The sequence below is a fragment of the Pogoniulus pusillus genome, chromosome 1, assembly GCF_015220805.1.
Source record: "Pogoniulus pusillus isolate bPogPus1 chromosome 1, bPogPus1.pri, whole genome shotgun sequence".
NCBI lineage: Eukaryota > Metazoa > Chordata > Aves > Piciformes > Lybiidae > Pogoniulus > Pogoniulus pusillus.
In genome coordinates, this window is record NC_087264.1 from 49,309,729 (window position 1) to 49,333,624 (window position 23,896).

Consider the following 23,896-nt stretch of genomic DNA (forward strand, 5'->3'; position numbering starts at 1 on the left):
GGCAGGCTGCTCTTAGGTCTTCCTTGAGCCTTCTCTTCTCCAGGCTGAACACCCCCAGCTCCCTCAGCCTGTCCTTGTAGTAGAGCTGCTCCAAACCCCCCAAGCATTTTTGTGGCCTCCTCTGGACCTGCTTCATCAGGTCCATGTCCTTGCTGTGCTGTGTGCTCCAGAGCTGGACACAGCCCTGCAGGTGAGGTCGCACCAGGGCAGAGAAGAGTGGCAGGATCCCCTCTCTCCATCCTTGGCCACAGGTATTTAGATGCAGCCCAGGCTGCCATTTGCTTTCTGTGCTGCAAGTGCCCATTGCTGTCTCCTGTCCAGCTTCTCACTCACCAGCACCCCCAAGTCCTTTTCTGCAAGGCTGCTCTCAGTTTTGTCACACCCCCCCAGACAGGTTGGGGCAATCCCAGAAATCAATCCAAGGTGCAGGACCTTACATTTAGCTTTGTTCAACCTCAGATTCTCCTCAGCCTACCTCTCCAGCCTGTCCAGGTCCCTCTGGAGGGCCCCCTCCCATCCTTCATTCCTACCAACCCCACCACTGAGCTTGATTCCACCAAAAAAAACACCAGGCTGCTACTCAAGCCATGCTTGCTCCACCACACTAACAAATTTTATTGCATTGGAGGTTAAGACAACAAACAACTCCTTTTGACAAGGTAATTGCCAAGTAAGCTGTATGACATGCAACTGTGGCTGAACAGAGAAATTCCCATCCAAAACTTTTTGTTTCCAAGTTGAAACACCTAATGTGGTCTTGCTAAGACCTACAGTCCTTAGTGGCAAAGAGCTTAACACATCTGGAGATTTCTGGAGCAAGTCACTACTAAAGCCAAAGGTACTGCAGTACCTCTTTGAACAAAGCCAACACAAAATGCAGCAGATTAAGTGTGAAACAATGAGCCAAACAAAATTACAAAATGGATTTATTCCAAAAGCAGGAGGAGAACATGTACAAGTCAACAAGATGGTACCTGGGTGTCTCCACAAGAACTGGCTGCAGTATGAAATGGGGCTGAGGGGTGGTGGGGGTAGATCCAGCTGCTTCTGAGGCCGTAACAGCTTTACCTATGCAAAACGGAAGCCCTGGAAAGAAAACTCACTCAAATCTTCAGTGAGAAAAGAAGCTGCTAGGACCTAGTTATGAGTATTCTAAGTGCAAGCTTTGTTGAGGCTTTGAGATTGCTTTAAACCCTCTCCAAACACAAGTGCAAAACGTCTACTGTCCCCTCTTTCCCACCCCATGATGGAAGCTTAGCACCCATCTACTGCCTGCTCTGATCTTAGCAATTTGTCCTTGAAAGCTCTTTGCCAAGATTGGTGGTTTCAACGATGGATCCCAGTTCAGCAGCTGGCATGGAATCAGGAATACAAAGACAGCTCATGACCCCCGGAACGTCCAAAGTGTGCTGCTTGCTGCTGCAGAGTCAAGGAAAAACAGGCTTCTAATGTAGCTCTGCCTTTAACTTGGACTTCCTTTTCATACCCTGACCTTCTGACTGTAGTAACAAGCATCCAAGAGTCTTCCTGAAGACACCTAAGGCAGATTCACAAGCAAATACAAATGCAACTAGGTGGGGACATATCATTTGCAAGCATGTGTCTGTAGATATCAAATGGCTGGACAGACAAAAAGGGGAAGAAACAATCTTCATTCTAAAGCCTAAGCTATTTTACATCAAACATGCCCTGGAGCACTCATTAGAAGTCTTTTCCTCTGTCCCAACTTCTTGTTTACTACCTGCTAATTCCTTTGAATGACCTGAGAAGTAAAAACTTTTGAGTGGTGAGGATGAAAAACTAGAAGCATTGTGCTTTTACACTGTACATTCTGGAGTGTAGACCAGTAAATAAAAATCCCAAGTTGGCATGGAAAACAAAATATAGTAACAGCATGGAATAGATAACTTTACCACCTGGATTTGAACTGTGTAGCTGGAATCTGTCAATGCTAACTCATTTTAATGCAGTGGTAAAAAAAATACCCAAACAAACAACTAACCAACTAACCAACCAGACAAAAACAAACCAACCCCAAACCAAACCATGTGAAAACCCAACCTTCAAGTGCCAAATAATCCAGAAACCTGCAAAGCACCAAAAAGAAAAGAGCCAGGAATTGCTATGGTCCAGCCTCCAACCTGAGAAGCCTAATTCCATTCCTGGAATAATTCAACTCATTTATTGTTTCTTTGTTTCTTTACTGGCATGAACTTGATGCACATATTCATATGAAACATTAAAAACCCATTTGCAGAACAGCACTTTTTGCATCACAGTGAGGATGTGCAGAACCAACAGAACAACATATTCTCCACAGCTCTAAGTTAAAGGATTGCTTCATGCTACAAGCAAAGAAAAACCAAAACCACCCCAACAAACCAAGAATCGATTTCCAACTGTGCTGCCAAGTTAAAAAACAAACAAACCCAGAACAGCTTTTATCTAATTTAATTTAATCTAAAAAAAAAAAGGTGAATCAAGACAAATTTAACCATGGGACTCTTCTCCACGTCTTGAGGCATATAGTTACAGATGAGAAGGATTGTTTCAGCTGCTCAAGCTCCTCTGTTGTCAGGCCTTTCCTCTCCACAAACACATCAACACAATGCTCTAGTTTCAGTTATGCAGTAGCTGATTTGGAGGTTAAGAGACTAACTGCCAAGATGCAGCTTCTGAAGAAAACCATCTATGCTCTTTTCCAATCCTTGAAGACACTCCAAAACCCACCCCCCTCAGAAAAAAAAATAACCCCCAAAACTGAAGAACCCAAAACTGTTGCCTGTAAGCATCCAAAAATACAGCTGTAGTAGTTTCACTATGGACAAGTTGTAGTCTGTTAGAAAAGTAGATCATACATACAAAGGTAGAAAGAACACTGAAGTCAGTCTTAGTGGAAGGCAGTCCTCGAAAGAAGACAATTCTCCAAGCCAACCTGCTGAGGAGCACTTGCACTGGGGCCTTGCCTGGGGTTCTGCTCAGTAGATTCTTCCTCGGCTACGATTGCCGCGTCCTCCCCAGCCTCTGCCTCGGCCGCCCCGGAAACCACCTCTTTGCTCTGAAACACAAAGGCCAAGCTCCTCAGGGGGCTTTTGTGCTGGGTGTAAAGATCACAGGAGCATAGAATTGCATAGATCCCATGTCCACAGACTGATGCCTCCAAGGATAGTGACTCCAGCACCTCCCTGGGCAGCCTGTTCCAATCCCTGACCGCTCTTGCAGCAATTTTTCCCAATCTCCAACCTAAACCTCAACAGTTCTAAGATAATCCATGATTTTTCTGTGTCATTCCTGAAGAACCTGGATTAAACCAGCCTTGGCTTTTTAAAACCAAGGCTTGACAACTCACCCTGATCCTGACAGTGCTTAGGATGTGGCTACAAATTGACACTGTCTGTACAGGACAAATGAAGCTGCTGAGAGAAGGAACTTAGGAGAACAAAAGCAGTGCTGACAGTGATGAAAACCCCCAAATGCTTTGGGTCTTCTGCCCCCTCTTGTTTCTTCTAATCCCCTGCTGGATGGTGACCTGCTGTGAATTACAGAATCATCAACGAAGCTGAGAAGGCTCTCTGAGATCATCCAGTCCAACCTTCTACCCAGCACCACCATGGCCACTAAACCCTGTCCCACACTGCCACGGCCACAGGTTTCCTAAGCATCTCCAGGGATGAGAACTCCACCACCTCCCTGGGCAGCCTGTTCCAATCCCTGACCACTCTTGCAGCAAATAAATTGTTCCAAATTTCCAACCTCACTCTTCCCTGGCACAATTTCAGACCATTTCCTCTTGTTCTATCACCTGATACTAGGGAGAAGAGACTAACCCCACCTTACTGCATCATTAACTTGAAGGCTGGCTTAACATCCTTGTAAAAAGGGAGTCTCCTTTCCTGGTAGCCTCTCTTTATGTCCTGGTCTGTGGTGATAAGGTCTCCCCTAAGCCTTCTCTTCCCCATGCTGAACAAACCCAGCTTTCTCAGCCTTTCCTCACATGGCAGGGCTGTGAGTGCTGATCACCCTCATGGTCAACAAATAAGTTGGCTCATTTCTTTCTCCCTGCCTTGCCCAGGCCCAAGTGTCACTAGAGCAAGAGATGGCAAGTTGCCTGACTCACCGTAGGAGAAGCTCCCCAGGTTGCTGCTGTATTTTCCACTGGGAGGGTTATAGATTTGCCTGGCATCCCGTTTGGGACCTGCTGAAGCCTTCTTTGGGGATGAACTTGAGGTGGTGTCTTCACTTGCTCTTTTTTGACTGAGAGAAGAAAACAAAATGGGACCATTACACTTCAGGGGTGTCAGGTGTGGGCAGAGCAGGTCAGTCTCAAAGCTTAACCACAGGAAGCTAATGACTAACCCTGCCTAATACCTCAAAGGAGAAATTAGGATAGACTCCAGCTGATTTGGTCAGTCCTATCTACACAGCAAAACTAAGATGATCAGATCACTCCCTGTCCTTAATCCCTTCCAGAGTGGCTGTTATTTTCAACTGTGACACCTTGGGGTCTCCAAAGAGCAAAAACTAACCCCACTGTTTTCTCTTCTGGTGAGCAGCTCTTACCTTACATCCGTTTTCTGTACTGGTTTCCAGGAGAGCGTAACTGTACTTTTGTAAGAAGGAGGAATGTGGAAGAGATCCTATGGAGGCAAAATGGGATAGATAACAGTTAAATTCACACTGAACTTCTAAATCCCTGCTGAGATTCCAGCATCACAGTTACTTTCCAACCATTTTCAATCCTTCTCTGAAGTCCCATGGTTCAGGCAGAAGGCAGCTGCAGCCTTAAGCCCAGACACTTCACTGTGAAAATTCACCTGGGATTTGCAGTAACAGAAAATCATAAAGCACAGAAGGGTCTGGGTTGGAAGGGACCTCCAAAGCTCATCCAATCCAACCTCCCTGCAGTCATCAGGGGCATTCTCCACTAGAGCAGGTTGCTCAGAGCCTTGTCAGGCCTGACCTTGGATATCTCAACTACCTCCCTGGGCAACCTGTTGCATTGTTCCAGCACCCTGCTAGTGCAGAACTTGTTCCTGAATGTCTTACACTGGCAGAGGATGCTTAGTCTCTCTATGCACATCAAGCACTTTCTAAACACAGAATCACAGAATGTTAGGGGCTGGAAAGGACCTCCAAACCTCATCCAGTCCAACTCTCCTGCCAGAGCAGGAGCACCTAGAGCAGGTCACACAGGAACACATTCAGATGAGTTCTGAATGTCTCCAAAGGAGACTTCACAATCCTCTGGGCAGCCTTGTTCCAGGACTCCTGTAGTGTCAGTGAAAGTGTTTTTCCTTCTGTTCCCATGGCACCTCCTCTGCTCCAGCCTGCACCCACTGCCCCTTGTGCTGTCATTGAACATCTCTGAGCAGAGCCTGGCTGAGTCCCCCTGACACTCATCCTTCACAAATTCATAAATGAACTATGATGGCTCCTACAAGGGGCATCCACAGCCTGCCTGAGCAACCTGTGCCAGTGTCTCACCACTATCACTGTCAAGAATTTTCTCCTAATCTCCAGTCTCAATCTCTCCTCTTCCAGCTCAAAGTCACTGCCTCTCATCCTATCACTACAACCCCTCACAAAAATTCCCTTCCTGGCTTTCTTGTCACTACTTTGAGGTACTGAAAGGCTGCTCTAAGGACTCCCCAGGGCCTTCCTTTCTCCAGGCTCAACAGCCTCAGCTCTCAGCCTGTCCCCACAGGGGAGGCTCTTTAGCCCTCTGATCATCTTGCTGGTCTCCCCTGGACCCACATCAGCAGCTCCAGGTCTCTCTTGTGCTGGGGGCACCATAACTGGATACAGTGCTGCAGATGGGGTCTCAGCAGAGCAGAGGGGCAGAATCACCTCCCTCACCATGCTGGTGACATTGCTCTTGATGAGACCTTAATACAAGGACTTACCTTGATCAAAACATTAATGTTATTGGTTATTTTCAAGGCAACTACTTTAATCTTGTTCTGCAAGAAAAAAAGACACATCCTAAGTAGCTTGAAATGATGCAACTGCATTTGATGAAGTCACAACATACAACTGCTCCTCTTAGTAAACTGCCTAGTGACAGTCAAGGTGTGTACACTTAATCATAGAATCAAACAGGTTGGAAGAGACCTCCAAAATCATCCAGTCCAACCTAGCACCCAGCCCTGTTCAGTCAACTAGACCATGGCACTAAATGCTTTCTGAGCTTTCATTACAACTATTTTTAGGCTCCTTGCAGTTTTACACTAAGAAGCTGCTTTTAATGTTCCAAGGTACATCCCACTAAATCTTTTTTCCCCTTGGAAGCTTCCTCTTTCAAAACAGAATGCAGCCAAACAGATGAAGAGAGAAGCTCAAAGTAGGCACTAAAAGATCAGTTTAGATGCAGCTAACGTGGGTGACGTTATTCCCTCTCCATTTGTATGCTCTGAAAAGGCTGCAGCCTGTCAATATCTTATCTCAACAGGCCCAGGCAGAAGAACCACAATTGCTAAGCAGTATTTACCTCCTCTGTTTTCAAGGCTTCTCCTGTCTTCCCCTGGAGCGCCAGACGAAGCTGCCGAATGTATACCTGCAACCCTCGAGCAAAATACTGTAGCCTGAAAGAGTTTGAAAGCACTCTGTTAACAATTTCACACATTCCTGCAAAAGCAGAAGGAAAGAGAAGCTGGAATCTCATTTTTCCTTCCCCTCTAGGAAAAACACTCAAAATAAGTCTTATATCTATCTCATCAGTGCTTCCTCAGCACAATCACAGAATCCCAGCATGGTGGGGGGGTTGAAGAGACCTCTGGGGATCGTTTGGCCACCCACAGCAGCCTGCCCAGGATATCACAATGGCAGAGGGGTGTGGAATCTCTCCAGAGACAAAGGCTCCACAATCAATCTGGGCACCCTGCTTGAGGCTTCGAGCAACCTCACAACAAAAAAGTTTCTCCTCTTGTTCAGGTGGAACCTCCTGAATTTCAGTTTGTGCTCACTGCCCCTTGTCCTGTCACTGGGCACAAGTGAGAAAAGCCTGGCCTCATCCTCTTGCCCTCCACCCTTTAGCTCTTGCTAAGCATTGATCCCCTCTGAGGCAGCTCTTCTGCAGGCTAAACAGGGCCAGGGCTCTCAGCCTTTCCTCCTCACAGACATGCTCCAGACCTCTCAGCACCTTTGTAAGCTCCACTGGACTCTCTTTAGCAGTTTCCCATCTCTCCTGATCTGGGGAGCCCAGAACAGGTGAATAACGATGCTCACTTTCTAAGAGGCCACTCTAAGACTTGCCTCTGAATGCTTACCTGATTTTGAAGTCTTTCAACTTCTCTGCATTCAGCTTGGCTGTGAGGAAGTCAGGAAGTTTCCTCCCCAGCTGATGGAAGCTGTACAACAAACACTCCACATAACTGAACTGCAGCTTGGGCTCTTCGCTGCTGGTGTTCTCCCCGTTCTCAGCTTCCTCTGGAGGCAGGGGCATGTACTCCTAACACAGCAACACACAAGGAAAGGAAGGGCAACCAAAAGCACTCAGGACATCTGACTGCTCACCTACAGGGCTTCAACTGGAGGCTTTATTTAGCCTGCCAGTTTCACTTGACACCTCTGACTCTGGCTCGATGTCCAGATGCAGATGGGTGACAAGTGGTGTCCCCAAGGGTCTGTACCGGTGCTATTGAGTATCTTCATCAATGATATCAACAGCCAGACTGAGGCACTCTCAGCAGGTCTGCAGAGGGACCAAGCTGAGTGGTGCTGTTGATGAGTCTGAAGGATGGGATGGCATCCAGAGGCACATGGACAGGCTGGAGAGGTGGACTGAGGAGGACCTCATGAAGTTCAGTAAGGCAAAGTGCAAGGTCCTGCATCTAGGTCAGGGCAATCCCAGGTTTCAATCCAGTCTGGGGGATGATGAGATTGAGAGCAGCCCTGCAGGAAAGGACCTGGGGGTGCTGGTGGGTGAGAAGATGGAGATGAGCCAGCAATGGGCACATACAGCACAGAGGGCCAATGGCAGCCTGGGCTGCGTCAAAAGAAGTGTGACAGCAGATCCAGAGAGGTGACTCTGCCACTGCTCTGGTGAGATCTCACCCAGAATGCTGTGTCCAGCTCTGGAGCTGGAGGTGTTCCGCCTGGAGAAAAGAAGGCTCAGAGAGACCTAATAGCAGCCTGCCAGTACCTGAAGGGTCTACAAGGCTGCTGCAGAGAGACTGTTTGCAAAGACCTGCAGGGACAGGACGAGGGCAATGGATTCAAAACCAGAGCAGAGCAGACTGAGATTGGATGTAAGGAACAAGTTCTGCACCAGCAAGGTGCTGGAACAATGCAACAGGTTGCCCAGGGAGGCAGTTGAGGGCACATCCCTGGAGATACTCAAGGTGAGGCTGGATAGGACTCTGGACAACCTGCTCTACTGGAGGATGTCCCTGCTGACTGCAGGGGGAGTTGGACTGGATGAGCTCTGGAGGTCCTTTCCAACCCAAATCACTCTGTGGTTCTATGACTTGAAGGAAACAAGTAGCACTCCTACCCCAAAAAGGAAAAGTTGTCCTACTCCAGTGCCACGATTGCCACTGCAGAAAAAGTCTTTGATGAGATCAGTGTCAGCCTCTCAGGTATACTCAGGAGTTCCCTGGTTTAGAAACATTCTGCAGCTAACAGAGCCCTAGATCTACAAGGCTTTGAACTGCAAGATTATCATAGCATCACTGAATTGTTTAGTCTGGAGAAGACTTTTAAGGTCACAGAGTCCAACCATTAACCCGACATGATGATATCCAGCACTAAACCATATCCCTCAGCACCACATCTACATGGGTTTTAAATCCCTCCAGGGATGGTGACTCCACTAGTCCTCTGGAACAGGGCTCCAGGGCTTGGCAACCCTTTTGGGAAAGAAATTGTTCCCAATGCTTAACCTAAATCTTCCCTGATGCCACTTGAAGTTGTTTCCTTTTGTGTTATCACTTGCAACGTGGGAGAAGTGATCAACCCCCACCTCGCCCCAGAGTGTTGCGGTGAGCAATAAGGACTCTCCTGTTCTCCAGGCCAAACAACCCCAGGTCCCTCAGCTGTTCCTCAAATTACTTGTGCTCCAGACCCTTCTTCAGCTTTGTTGCTCTTCTCTGGGCACACTTCAGCACCTCAATATCCTCCCTAGAGGGGCCCAAAACTGCATCCAGTATGTAAGGCATGGCCTCACCACTGCCAAGAACATGGGGATGATCTCTGCCCTACTGCTGCTGGACATGCTGATAAAGGCCAGGATGCTGGTGGCCTTCTTGGCCACCTGGGCACATGCTGGCTCACGTTCAGCTGGCTGCTGACCAACAGCCTCAGCACCTTTTCTTCAGGGCAGTTTCCAGCCACTCAGCCCCAAGCCTGGAGAGTTCATGGGGATGCTGTGATTCAAGCACAGGACCCAGCACTTGGCCTTGCTGAAGCTGATCCCATCCACCCAGCTTGTCCAGATGCCCCTGCAGAGGCTCCCTACCTTCCATCAGACCAACACTCCCACCCAGCTTGGTGTCACCTGCAAACCTCCCCAGGGTGGCTTGATCATGACAAAGAACTGGCACTGTGCCCAGTGCTCTTTCACCTTGTATCACGGACAGAGCCAGCTTCGAAACAGCCACTTTACAAAAAGGATACCTGGGTTAAGGGAACTTGTTCTGAGAAAAGATGCTAAGTGCTTCAAAGGAGTAAAACATGAATTAGTCTTACCAGCAATTTATCAAACAGCTTCTTCAAATTTGATTCAAGTTTCTCCATATCACCACAGAAGGAACTCATCTCAGCCAGAAGCTTCAGAACCTACACCAAAGGAGAGCAGAGTTTAAGTGAGTTAGCTGAGAAGTACCAAAGGTTTAACTATCAGCCTGAAGGTGATCACCAGACCATCACCTGTCACATTAGAGGTCACCTATCACAGCTACACTCCTCCCAAACATCAGGAAAGAACATCAGCAGGAACAGGCCTAGCCTGTTCCATGGCCTCAACAGAAAGAGGTTTGCACCTATTCACAAGTCAATGCAACTTCATCTCCCACCTCTTCTCCAAGTGAGCTCTCACTGAATGTGCAGCACTGATGAGGGCAATCAGGATGACAGGCATGAAAATACTCCCTTAGAAGGCTAAATTAACACAAGCCAGTCAACAATAGCTTCAGTAACTGCTCTGTGCTGCAAGAAAACTGACAGCACTCTAAAAGTGACTACAGAGATCCACTGCACCCAGCCTTGCCTCAAAAGCTTGGCACAAGTGAGAGATGCTTCACAGGGCAATTCTCTGCCATGCCTCAATACAGCAAGCATTTGACTCCGGTCTAGCTTGTTTTCCTCCAGGCCAAAAACTGAAAACCAATTGAGAATCAGAGAAGGCAGGAGTTGGAAGGGACCTTTGGACATCAACCAAAGCAGCTTGCCCAGGATCACAATGGCCAGAGAGGGTTGGAATCTCTCCAGAGATGAAGGCTCCACAACCTCTCTGGGCAGGCCTGTTCCAGGGCTCCAGCATCCTCACAACAAAGTTTAGACTCCTGTTCAGGTGGAATCTCCTGGGTTCCAGTTTGTGCCCATTGCCCCTTGTCCTGTCACTGGGCACCACTGACAAAAGCCAGGCCCCAACCTCTTGCTCCTCACCCTTTAGCTCTTGCATTGCTCAGGTCTGCCCTGGGGCTGCTCTTCTGCAGGCTCAACAGCCCCACAGGGCTCTCAGCCTTTCCTCCTCACAGAGCTGCTCCAGGCCCCTCAGCACCTCTGTAGCCTCTGCTGGTCTCTCTCCTACTGGAGAGCCTCTCTCTCGAAATAGAGAACCCAGAACTGGCCCCAGTCCTCCAGACGTGGCCTGGAGGCAGAGTACAGGCAGAGGAGAACCTCCCTTTACTTGCTGTTCACTCTTTTTCATGCACCCCAGGACACCATTGGACTCCTTGGCCATGGGGGCTCACTGCAGGCTCTTGTCCCTCGGCATTCCCAGCTCTTTCTTCACAGCTATTTCCAGCAGGTCGCTCCCTCTGCCATACTGCTCCAGGGCGTGACTCCTCCCAGGTGCAGGACCCTACACTTGCTCTTGTTGAACTCCAGAGGCTCCCCTCCTCAGCCTGTAAAGGTCTGTCTGAATGGCAGCACAGCCTGACCAGGTGTCAGCCAATCCTCCCAGTTTGGTACCACCAGCCAATGTGCTGAGGGTCCACTCCACTCCTTCATCCAGACTGCTGATGAAGAAAGGTGTCTGCAGTTTTCAAAACAGCTGTTTTCATACCAGATGGTCATTTTTAATGCTTTGAAAGACGTTTCAGCTTTAGCTTACCTCTAACTGGATATCAAGTCCCTCCACTGGAGTAGTCAGAGAACTGAGGTTTGACAGCACGTGCTCACAGAAATAAGTAACAAATTTTGTGGAATGAACATTTTTCTGAAAACAAAGAAAGTGAAAATCTCACATTATTCAGCTGACTCTGAGGCTGAAGTTAAGTGTCTCCCCCTCAATCACCCCACCACCCTTACAAACACCTGCAACACAGCAGTATCTTGAAGTGTAAATATTAAAAAGGGTTTTCCCCAGTAGCTTTAACCCACGAGGAGCTAAAGAGGGAAAACTACTGATATCACAGAATCACACAACGTTAGGGGATGGAAAAGACCTCTAGAGTGTGAGCCCAACCCCCTTGCCAAAGCAGATTCATCTAGGGCAAGACACACAGGAACACAGCCAGGTGGGTTTGGAATCTCTCCACAGGAGACTCCACAAGCTATCTGGGCAGCCTGCTGCAGTGCTCCAGCACCCTCCTAGTGAAAAAGCTTCACTTCATGTTGAGGAGGAACTTTCTGTGTTCCAGCTTATATATTTGCCTGATCACAGAATCAACCAGGTTGGAAGAGACCTCCAAGATCATTCAGTCCAACCTAGCACCCAGCCCTAGCCAGTCAACCAGACCATGGCACTAAGTGCCTCATCCAGGCTTTGCTTCAACACGTCCAGGGATAGTGACTCCACCACCTCCCTGGGCAGCCCATTCCAATGCCAATCACTCTCTCTGCCCACAACTTCCTAACAACATCCAGTCTGTACTTCCCGCGGCACAACTTGAGACTGTGTCCCCTTGTTCTGTTGGTGGTTGCCTGGGAGAAGAGACCAACCCCCACCTGGCTACAGCCTCCCTTCAGGTAGCTGTAGACAGCAATGAGGTCTCCCCTGAGCCTCCTCTTCTCCAGGCTGCACACCCTCAGCTCCCTCAGCCTCTCCTCATAGGGTTTGTGAAAAAGAGCCTGGCACCTTCATCTTGACACCCACCCAGATATTTGTAGACATTAATAAGGTTCCCCTTCAACCTTTTCCTCTCAAGACTAAACAGCCCCAGGCCATCCAGTCTTTCTTCACAGGAGAGATGTTCAAAGTCCCTCGGTCACCCTCACAGATCTCCACTTAACTGTCTCCAGCAGATCCCTGTTCTGAATGTGCTGTCATACTGATTGGGTACCCCAAGGAGAAGCTGCAACCGTTACCTCCCCAAGCCACTCCTCGTGGAAGCCTGTGCTGGTTTGAAGCTAGCTAGAATGTTTTGGTGAGAAGGACTAGATTACAGGCTGTGAAAGGGAAACAATGGTGATGTCTACTTCACTCATAGGCTTGCTGAGATGCATAGGAACAACAATGAAAAAACATAGATAACCACTTATCTTCTGCTGCTGGCGAGCTTGGAGCTGGATCTCACTCTCTAACCTCGCCCTCTATGTTCTTTTCTAATCCACTTTGCTCCCTAACCCCCCTGGCTGAACCTCCAGTCTTCCTTGGGACTGGGGTAAGGTTGAGAGGGGTAGGGGGAAGGTGAAGGGGCAGTTGAGAGCCCCTCCTGGGGACTCAGGTTTCTGGGAGAGGAGTTGCGTTTGTGTATTATCTTTTACCTTGTATATTTCTGTATACAACTGTATATACTGTAAATATCTGCTTGTATATTGTGCTAGCTGTAAATATAAGCTTCATTCTTATTTCCAGAGCTGGCTGAGTCCAGTCTGGGTGATTTCCAAAGTGGGGGGGGGCGGGGCAGGGAACACCCAAACCATCACAAAGCCATTCGGTACCTACCGAGAAGAGAGGCACTGCCTGCCGAGTGCATTGCAGAAGCCTGTCCACACAGTCTGGATCAGATGGGTTGAAGGTTTGTTCCAGGTCTGCTTGTTCAGCTACCAGCTCCACCAGCTGTTGCCTCCCACTTACTGTCTGTAAGCTTTTTAATCCAGACAGTATCTTCATGAACAGAACAAATTCCTCACCTGTCACATCTTCCAGCACCTGCAGAAAACACCAGAAAACACATTTCTATCTATGATGGCAGGCTGCAAATCTCCTTGATTTGAAAAGGCAAACTGTGCAAATATTCAGCATGTGAACAGAACTTCTACATGTTTAAAACCACAAGTTTCAGGGAATGAAAAGAAACACAGGATGGTCTGAGTTGGAAGGGATCTTAAAGATCATCTAGTTCCAACCCCCCCTGCCACGGGCAGGGATGCCTCCTCCTAGACCAGCTTGCTCAAGGCCCCATCCAACTTGGCTTTCAGCACTGCTAGGCTCAAAGCCTCCAGAATGTCTCCAAGAAACCTGCTCCAGTGCCTCACCATCCTTATGGTGAAAAGTTTCTTCCTAATGTCTCATCTAAATTCAGCTTCTTACAGTTTGAAGCCATCACCATGGTGATGTCTTTGTGAATAGTAGCCCTCCTTAAGCACTGAAAGGCCACCAGAAGGTCTCCCTGGAGCCTTCTCTTTTCCAAACTGAGCAACCACAGCTCTCTCAGCCAGCCCTCCCCTCACTGCTGTGGCCTGCTCTGGCCTCACTCCAACAGGTCCCTGTCTCTGCTGTGCTGAGGACTTCAAATCTGGCCCCAGCACTGCAGATGTGGTCTCAGCAGAGTTCAGCAGAATCCCCTCTCCACTTGCTGCCCAAGCTGCTGGAGATCAGCCCAGGACACAGTTGGCTTCTGAACTGTGAGCACACATTGACGGATCATGTTGAGCTTCTCACAACCCAGGATCCCTAGGTCCTTCTCCTCAGCACTTGCTCTTTATCCGTTCCCCACCCAGCCTACATTTCTGCTTAGGATTGCCCCAACCCAAGTGCAGGATCTTGCCCTTGGCTTTGCCAAGCCTGAAGTCTGTAGTGAAAGCAGAGACCCACCTTCTTTGATTCAGTTAGGATGAACTCTTCTACCTCCTTCGTCATCACCTCCTCGGGCAGGGTTTTCAGCTTAGTGGAGAGGAACTTGATGGCTCGCTCCCTCACGATGTCCTCCCCCTGAAGAATCTGACTGAATAAGCCTCCCAAAGTCCCTGAAGGGAGAACAAATCAGGGAACTCACATCAGTTTAGAAGTTAAGACCTGAATTTTCTATGCAGAACAAAGCATTTTCCCCCTCTTTGACTCCATGACACATTTTGATGTGGCTGCTACACTAACTTGTAAGAAAAGACAATTTTCAGCTAGCTTGACATAAGAATCCCCACTTTTACTGGTCTGGGTAATTCAGACCCACCCCTAACTTTCTCTTTCTGCTAAGAAGACACAGAATTGAGTCCTGTTCTCATCCCTGCTAGAACCTGGGAAAAATTAGTAACAGACATTTCGAGGAATATGTGTCCTTTACCTTTAGCATCCATCTTAAATATACTGAGCAAAGCATTGTTCACCAAGTTGAATTCTGCAGAATCATCTGAAGAGAGAAAAAAATACCCTGACATGAATATCCTTGAAAGATGGAAGGCAGACTTAAGGCATTTGGTACTTCAGTATCCTTGCTAAAGCTTGACAGGACTAGAAACATGAAGTTATTGATTAATATAGTAATGGAGTTAGTTTTCTTTAGTATCTTTATTAGTGATCTAGATGAGGGGATTGAGTGCACCCTCAGGAAGTGTACAGATGACACTAAGTTGAGAGGGAGAGTTGATCTGCTTGACAGTAAGAAGGCTCGATAAAGGGCCCTGGACAGACTGTCTCAAGGGGCTGACAGCAAAGATATGAAGTTTAACAAGACCTTAGGGTCCTGCACTTGGGCCACAACAGCCCCATGAAGGCTTCAGGCTTAGGGTAGTGACTGGAAAGCTGCCCCACAGAGAAAGACTTGAGTGACATCTGGATGAACATAAGCCAGAAGTGTGCCCAGTGGCCAAGAAGGCCACCTGCATTCTAGCCTAGATCAGCAAGTGTGGCTAGCAGGACCAGAGAAGTGACTGTGTCCTGTACTGGGCACTGGTGGGGCTGTAGCTTGAGCACTGGGCTCAGCTTTGGGTCCCTCATGCCAAGAAAGGCATTGAGGGGCTGGAGTGTGAATGAAGCTGCAGAAGAGTCTGGAGAACAGTGCTGGGGAGGACCAGCTGAGGGAAGTGGGGGTGTTTAGTCTAGAGAAAAGGAGGCTGAGGAGAGACCTCATTGCTCTCTAGGGCTTCCTGAAAGGAGGCTGCAGTGAGGTGGGGGTTGGGCTCTGCTCCCTTGTATCAGGTGACAGGAGAGGAAATGGCCTGAAATTGTGCCAGGGGAGGGTCAGGTTGGAGATGAGGGCAAATTTCTTTGCTGTAAGAGTGGTCAGGGATTGGAACAGACTGCCCAGGGATGTGGTACAGTCCCCATCCCTGGAGATGTTGATGAAACCTGTGACCATGGCACTTGGGGACATGGTTTAATGGCCACAGTGGTGTTTGATCTCGGAAATCTCTTCCCAGTGATGCAATTCTATGATTCTAAGAGAAAATGTTTCATGGAACAAAATTCTGTACACTTTTTGGTGCACCAAATGTGCCAGCAAAGTGCAAATGCCTCCTACCTGACTGCAGAAGCTGGGTCAGGATGTCTGCTACTCGAGGCAGATTATCTCCAGTGGCAAACTGAGGCAATTCCTTAATTGCTTGTCGACGGATCTACATGGAAATGAGAAACATTATAAATGAAAAGGAATTACAAAGAAAAACAACCAGACAACTGGGCTAGTTTGAAGCAAACTAGAATGTTTTGGTGAGAAGAACTAGATTACAGGCTGTGAAAGGAAAACAATGGTGATGTCTACTTCCCTCATAGGCTTGTTGAGATGTATAAGAACAAGAAATAAAACCAAAGATAACCACTCTCACTTCTGCTGCTGGCAAGCTTGAAACTGCACCTCTTTTCTAACCTCACCCTCTGTTTCTTTAATGAACCCACTTTGCTTCCTAACCCCCTGGCCAAACCTCCATTCTTCCCTGGGACTGGGGTAAGGTTGAGAGGGGTAGGGGGAAGGTGAAGGGGCGTTTGAGAGCCCCTCCTGCGTGGGGACTCAGGTTTCTGGGAGGAGAGTTGTGTTTCTGTATTACCTTCTACCTTGTCTATTTCTGTCTATAAATGTGTATACTGTAAATATCTGCTTGTATATTGAGCTAAGCTGTAAATAATAAGCTTCATTCAATGTCCAGAGCTGGCTGAGTCTAGTCTGGGTGATTTCAAAAGTGGGGGGGGAGCGGGGAACACCCAAACCATCACAACAACTCAATTACCAAAGGCTGGCAGAATAATCAGCTCATTGGAGAAAACAAGCATGGGTTATTTTAAGTGTCTCATACTCAGAAGTTCAACATTCAAACTTCAGTGAAGTCCAAGCTTCCTATTTGTTATGAAATTATTGCAAGGTATTCACCAGGGAAGTTATTTTTTCCTTAGATCTAAGCAGCAGTGGAGAAACCTCCAATTCAAACAGCACCTCTGTCCAGCAGGTATTCATTTGATGCACAAAGAGCTGGGAATCTGTGTGATTAAGGAGTGTTATCTGCTAACAGGATGGAGTTTTGCAGTTGTGCACATGGTGGAGAGCTTCCCAGGGGAGAACAGAAGTCTCTTGCCTCCCAGCAGGACTTATTAGACTTGACAGCAACAAATAGCTTTTGGAAAGGTAAAAAAATAAAAAAACTAAGAGATATTCAAACAAGATGGATCTAAATTTCTTTGTACAGAGTTGATCATCTGGTCTATGATGGGAGTAAGAAAGAAGATTCATCAGTTTTCATTTGCCCATCTACAGAAGAATACAATTAAGTATTAAGTCTTCAAAAGACCAACTCCCTCCCTCAAAAAATAACATAAATTCAACACATCAACTTGCTACAAGATTCTTATCCTTACTGAAACATCTTCATCCTCACAGAGGTCCAACTGGGCGTTGATAGCCGAGTCAGCTAGCTCAGGAAAATGCTTGAAGAACTTTGGAATGAACTGGGCTGCAAGTCTCTTCTCCTTGGCACCTCCCTTCACACCGTCCAGGATGGCCTGGTAGGCATCTTTGTGCTGGAAGAGGAAAAACAGAACACATAAAGAGAGGATTTATTTTTCTCTCCTAGTTCAGTAAACTACATTACACAGGCTTTGTGAAAATGACTGCATTTCTTAGATCAATATATGCATGCACAGTCTTGCCTGTGGCCTGGATTTTACCCTTTTTCTCTTTTTTCTGGTTCTTCTGTCAGAGTGTTTATTGTTCAAACTGCCCACCCCAAGGCCAATATCTCTTGTGATTAATTAGCAATTACATGATCACCTTTGCTAAACTTGGGCTTCAGCCCTCCCCTTTTTTCCAGTGAGTTTCTGCCTTCTGTTTGCTCCTTTCTTGTCTCTCAAGCAGATGATGAATGATTTTTCATATATGTTGTGCTGTGCCTTCATCAGTGATCTAGACAGGGAGACTGAGAGCAGTCTCAGCAAGTTTGTAGATGCTATCAAGCTGGGGAGTGGGGCTGATAAGTCTGAGTGAGGCACAGGATGCCATCCAGAGAGACCTGCACAGGCTACAGAAGGGGGCTCTTAAGAGGTTCAATAAGGCGAAGTGCAAAGCCCTGCATCTGGGTTGGGGCAATCCTTATCATCAGTACAAGCTGGGGGAGGATGAGACTGAGAACAGCCCTGCAAGACAGGACTTGGGGGTGCTGGTGGACGAGAAGCGGGACAGAAACCAGCAATGGACATTGGCAGCACAGAAGGCAAAAGAAGTGTGGCCAGAGACAGAGAGAAATGATTCTGCCATTCTGCTGTGTTGAGACCTCACCTGGAATCCTGTGTCCAGCTCTGGAGTCCACAAGAATTTTGTGGACCTGATGGAGCAGGTGCAGAGGAGGGGCACAAAGATAACCAAAGGGCTGGAGCATCTCTGCTGTGAGGACGTTGCTGCTATGGGGGGTTGGACTTGATGATCTCCTTGGGTCCTTTCCAACCCCTAATATTCTGTAAGCCTGTGACAGGCTGAGGAAGCTGGGGCTGTTCAGCTTGGAGAAGAGAAGGCTCCAGGGAGATCTTACAGTACTATTTCAGTATCTGAAGGGGACCTACAGGAAGGCTGGGGAAGGACTGTTTAGAAGGGCTTGCACTGGTTGGACAAGGGGCCATGGCTAAAACTGGAGCAAGGCAGATTTAGGTTGGACATTAGAAAGAAGTTTTTCACAATAACAGTAGTGAAATACACTGGAACAGGTTGCCCAGAGAGGTGATGGAGGCCCCATCCCAGGAGACATTCAATGTGAAATCTAACAGGGCTCTAGAGATGTCCCTGTTCTCTGCAGAGGGGCTGGACAATATAACCTCTGAGTGTCTCTTCTAACTCAATGCATTCTAGGTTTCTATTTCCCAGAGACACAGATACCATCATGCCCTACTCCATGTGAACCTCATCCACAGCAAACATGCATCACAGAATCATGGAACGGTTTGGGTTGGAAGGAACCTTTAAGGGCCATCTAGGCCAACCCCCCTGCAGTCAGCCAGCACATCTGCAACTACAGCAGGTTGCTCAGAGCCATGAACAACCTGACCTGGAATGGTTCTAGTGATGGGGTTTCTCTCATCACTCTGGGCAACCTGGGACAGAGTCTCACCACCCTCAGTGTAAAACACTTCTTCCTTCTCTCCAGTCTGAATATCCCTCTTTTACTTCAAGCCATCACCCCCTGGCCTGGCCCCATCTTTGTGATCATCCCCTTCAAGCACTGAAAGGCCATCAGAAGGTCCCCCTGGAGCCTTCTCTTCTCCAGGCTGAAACATAATTAAGACACTACTTTACAAAGCATCTCACTACATTACTTCTCTCTAAAGCAAGCTGTATCCAAACATGCTCCTCACAGAATCCCCACACCTTGTTGATAACTCTCCATGTTGCCAGACGGGGTTGGGACAGTGATGGGGAAGAGAAACAACCAAAGGAAAACAGGGCTGTTTTTTGGCTGACTCACATCCCCGCTCTGTTGGCTCTGTAGCTCTGCCAATAGGCTGTCCACAAGGAAATTCTCATCAGATCAGGCATGTGGGCTCAAAGCTGCTCATTAAGAACAACTTCCTCTTTACTTTAAGCCTGCCTCTCAAGACTTTGTTGCAAGTTCTCACCTTCACCCTTGATTTGGAGAAGTGAATTGATTGCATCACCCTTGGGATGCTTCCAGATGACGGACACTAAACTGGGAGGGAGTGTTGATCTGCTGGAGGGTAGGAAGGCTCTACAGAGGAACCTAGACAGGCTGAGGCCAGTGGGATGAGCTTCAACAAGATCAAGCACTGGGCCCTGCACTTGAATCACAATGACCCCATGAACGCTCCAGGTTTTGGGCAGAGTGGTTGGAAGCTATTCAGCAGAAAATGACCGGGGGGTGTTGGTCAGCAGTAGCTGAAGGTGAGCCAGGGTGTGCCCAAGTGGCCAAAAAGGCCAACACTGTTCTGGCCTGGATCAGCAACAGTGTAGCCAGCAGGAGAAGGGCTGTGATTGTGTTTCTGTGCTGGGCACTGCTGAGGCCACTCCTCAAATACTGGGTTCAGATCTGGGCCACTCACTCCAAGAAGGACAGAGGTACTGGAGCAGATCCAGAGAAGGGCAACAAACCTGGTGAAAGGTCTTCACCCTGAGGGAATTTGGGCTGAAGAACCTGGGGCTGTTTAGTCTGGAAAAAAGGGGGCTGAGATCTCCTCCCTCTCTACAACTCCCTGAAAGAAGGTTCAACTGAGGCAGGGATTGGTCTCTTCTCCCTCATAGTAAGTGAGAAGAGGAAATGGCCTTAAGTTGCCCCACAGGAGGTTTAGGTTGGGCATTAAAAGACACTTCCCCAAAAGGATGCTCAAGCACTGGCACAGGCTGCCCAAGTGAGGTGGCTGAATCCCCACCCCTGGAGGTGTTTCAGAGGCAGATATGTGGTGCTGAGTGACATGGTTTAGCACTACATGGTTTAGCAAGTTAGAGAATAGTTGGACTCAATTTTGTTTTCCAACCAAAACAATTCTGTGGTCCCAGTCACAAAGTAGATTCATCAGGGGTGAGCCCCTTCCTCACTTTACAAGCTCAGAATTTTCAGGTTATTAATTTACTTATTGTCATACTTTGGCTGCTTCTCCTCATGTGCAGTGTTTCTGTACTGCGAGAGGGTGACTATGGCTTTTTGCATTGAGAGTCCACACTGGCAAGGGTGTTAAGAGACACCCAAGTGGGATAAAATGGATGAATAAGGATTACTCACAGCTTCTCAGAATGCCAAAATTGGAGCTGTCATATAAAATTATGAAATGACAGGTTCAAAGGAGATAACTCCCTCACACAAAGTTTAATGAGCAAAGGGAACACTCAGCATGCCAGAAATATAACCAGTTAAAAAAATCATCAGGAAAGTTTACTCAAGAGCAATCTATGCAAGACTCACTAATTACAACAATGCTACCTCTGGCTATGGAAGCTGGAAAGAGGCAGAGTTGGGAGAATGAGTCAGGAATCATCACTCTAGGCTAACCTTTGGAGGCTCTCAGACATCTGCTACTAATCCCTGCCACAATCTTCACAGTATCATAAAGGTTGGAAGAGACCTCACAGATCATCAAGTCCAACCCTTTAGCACAGAGCTCAAGGCCAGACCATGGCACCAAGTGCCACGTCCAGTCCTGCCTTGAACAGCTCCAGGGACGGCGACTCCACCACCTCCCCGGGCAGCCCATTCCAGTGTCCAGTGACTCTCTCAGGGAAGAACTTTCTCCTCACCTCAAGCCTAAATTTCCCCTGGTGCAGCTTGAGGCTGTGTCCTCTCATTCTGGTGCTGGCTGCCTGAGCTAGAGTTTTTTTACCCCAGATAGCCATTCTCACTTTATAAAAACCTACCCATTAGAGTCAAAATGATAATGGACTAAGTTACCTCCATCACTATTTAGATGGACTTAATCTCCCCAGAGATCTCAACATTTAACTGCCTTCTTTTAGTTAACTCTGGGATGATGTTTGTGTTGGACTGTGTATTTCACCAGGATATAATTGCACCAGCACAGAGGAAAGACTTCAAGGAAAACCAAACCCCCTCCCCCTTTTTTTTTAAACAAAAGAGGACAAAACAAACCAAAAACCCCAAATAATCGCTGCATTATCTGTTCTCTTAAAGAACTTTCCAAACGATCTTGCACAGTGGTGTCTACTTTAAAATAGAATCAAGCAGGTTGGAAGAGACCTCCAAGATCATCCAGTCCAACCTAGCACCCAGCCCCATCCAGTCAACCAGACCATGGCACCGAGTGCCTCATCTAGTCTTTTCTTGAAGACCTCCAGGGACAGTGCCCCCACCACCTCCCTGGACAGCCCATTCCAATGCCAATCACTCTCTCTGACAACAACTTCCTCCTAACATCCAGCCTAGACCTACCCCAGCACAACTTGAGACTGTGTCCCCTTTTCTATTGCTGCTTGCCTGGCAGAAGAGCCCAACCTCGCCTGGCTACAGCCTCCTTTCAGGTAGTGGTAGACAGCAATGAGGTCACCCCTGAGCCTCCTCTTCTGCAGGCTGCACACCCCCAGCTCCCTCAGCCTCTCCTCATAGAGTTTGTGTTCCATGCCCTTCACCAGCTTTGTTGCCCCAACCATAATGCTCTCTATTGGTAATACAAGAAGTCATCCTCTATTTTAATAATTTAATGACAGTATAACCCAAGAACAGATCTTGCCAGAATTCTATAGCTAACTGCCTCCCTCGGCAGTGAAGCACGACCTCCCATTCTCTTCTTACGGCAGTTATCATCGAGTAATAATACTCCTCTTCCTCTAAGGAGCCTTTTCGCTGGCCAGAAGCTCTCTCGACCTACCCTGGGTCAAATCTGCACTACCGGCGCCGTCTTCAAGGCCTCAATCCGCCAAGATGAACTCCCCCCCGCCCCCATGCGAAAAAAAACCCCAGGGAAACGGTCCGACTGCAGCTAATCACTAGTTAATATTCGCGACGCCGCGCTTAAAAGAAGAGCTGTCGGCAGAAGGGCGAGGATGCAAAAGCGACGAAACCTCTTATCCCGTCATGCGGCAAGTACATCTCCACCGGCCCCGTTCCCCGTGTCGCGAGGAAATCTCTACCAAGAACAGCTCTGCGGCTGCCCTCCGTAGCCAAACGGCACCTCACCCCGCCCGCACACCGCCAGTCCCGCCTCAGCTCCGAGCTCCCCGCGGCAGCGGCGCCGCCGCGCTACTCCAGCCCGAGGCCTAGCGAGGCCTGGTAGGCCGCAGCCACGCCGTACCTGACCCGCCGTCTCGGTGGCGTCCGCCAAGATGCCGTAGTTGCGGTAGAGCTCCTCTACGGTGGGCATGGTGCGGCGGGGAAGGAGCAGAAGCCTCCGCTGACAACCAAGGCCGCCGCTGACGCCGCTGCTCAGGCCGTCGCTACCTCTCGGTCTGCCGCCGCCGTCAGCACCAACGAGGCGGAAGCTCCAGAGCGGATGTTGTGAGAGCGCCTGGCGCAGCGCCCCCAAGCGGCTGGCGGTGGAGGTGCCGGGCGCAGTTACAGGTCGGAGGCAGCACAGCCACCCGCACCCATCTTATCTCCCGCCGCTTGGTTCTTGCATACCAGAGGAGTTTAGCGGGTGTTAAACGGCTGCTCGATGGAAACAGCAGTGTCCCAGCTCCTGCCTGCGCCTGCACGACTGCAGGGCAAACCGTAGCACACTGGCATCATGGCCTTGGGTGGGAAAAATCATGGAGTCATCACATCATTTTGGTTGGAGAACACTTTCGAGGTAATCGAACCCAAGCATTAACCAAGCCCTACCAAGACCACCACTAAACCATGCCCCTCAGCACCACACCTACACTGCTTTTCAATCCCTGCAAGGATAGGGACTCCACCACCGCCCTGAGCAGCCTGGGCCAGGGCTTGGCAACTCTTTTGGGGAAAAAAACAATTGCTCACATCCAACCTAACCTGCCCTGGGAGAATTTCAGGTCATGTCCTCTGCCCTGTAGCTTGTTCCCTGGGAAAACAGTGTCTTTTAGAGAAGGGTGCCTAGATAGCATGGGCGAACACAACAAATACATGGAATTACTCAGAGAGGCAAAGCTCTTTATTAGCACACATTAAAGGCATCTTGCAGGGTTACGAGCAGCTAACTGCCAGCTTCAGCCACGCACAGACCTCCCCCAGACCCCTTCTAGCATAATCCGAGTGCAAAATGTGTCTGTAGCAAGGTTGCCCATTTCTTTTCCCCAGACAAGCAGCAGCCTCTGCCCCTGGTGCCCAGGTCGCTCAGGCTCCACAGCCCAGGTGCCCACAGTTCCAGCCCCGCAGCCCAGGCACTAAGCCCCGAGCCCCGCGGTGCAGGCTCCACAGCGCAGACCGCTCCGCAGCGCCAGCCGCACGGGCCGTGACCCCCAGCGCAAGCTACGTACTCAAGCCCCGCACAGCCCACGATCGGCAGCAAGGGCGGCGCCGCCGCCGCCGGCCCCGCAGCGGCAAGGGCAAGGGCGCCGCCGCCGGCCCCGCAGCGGCAAGGGCAAGGGCGCCGCAAGCCCCGCAGCGGCAAGGGCAAGGGCGCCGCAAGCCCCGCAGCGGCAAGGGCAAGGGCGCCGCAAGCCCCGCAGCGGCAAGGGCAAGGGCAAGGGCGCCGCAAGCCCCGCAGCGGCAAGGGCAAGGGCAAGGGCGCCGCAAGCCC

General features: G+C 49.0%; 1 protein-coding gene across 1 annotated transcript; it reads right to left on the reverse strand.

The window, feature by feature from the left end:
- Positions 1-588: 588 nt before the first annotated feature.
- Positions 589-22,912, reverse strand: API5 (apoptosis inhibitor 5). Its single transcript, XM_064152009.1, has 14 exons — positions 22,490-22,912; positions 17,108-17,269; positions 15,783-15,876; positions 14,607-14,672; positions 14,141-14,292; positions 13,049-13,255; positions 11,273-11,377; positions 9,685-9,774; positions 7,266-7,447; positions 6,488-6,581; positions 5,904-5,960; positions 4,561-4,637; positions 4,118-4,254; positions 589-3,058 (listed from the first exon to the last, which is right to left on the reverse strand). The coding sequence occupies exons 1-14, from the start codon at positions 22,556-22,558 to the stop codon at positions 2,979-2,981; spliced, it is 1,572 nt and encodes a 523-aa protein (XP_064008079.1). The 5' UTR covers positions 22,559-22,912; the 3' UTR covers positions 589-2,978.
- Between the last annotated feature and the right edge of the window lie 984 nt (positions 22,913-23,896).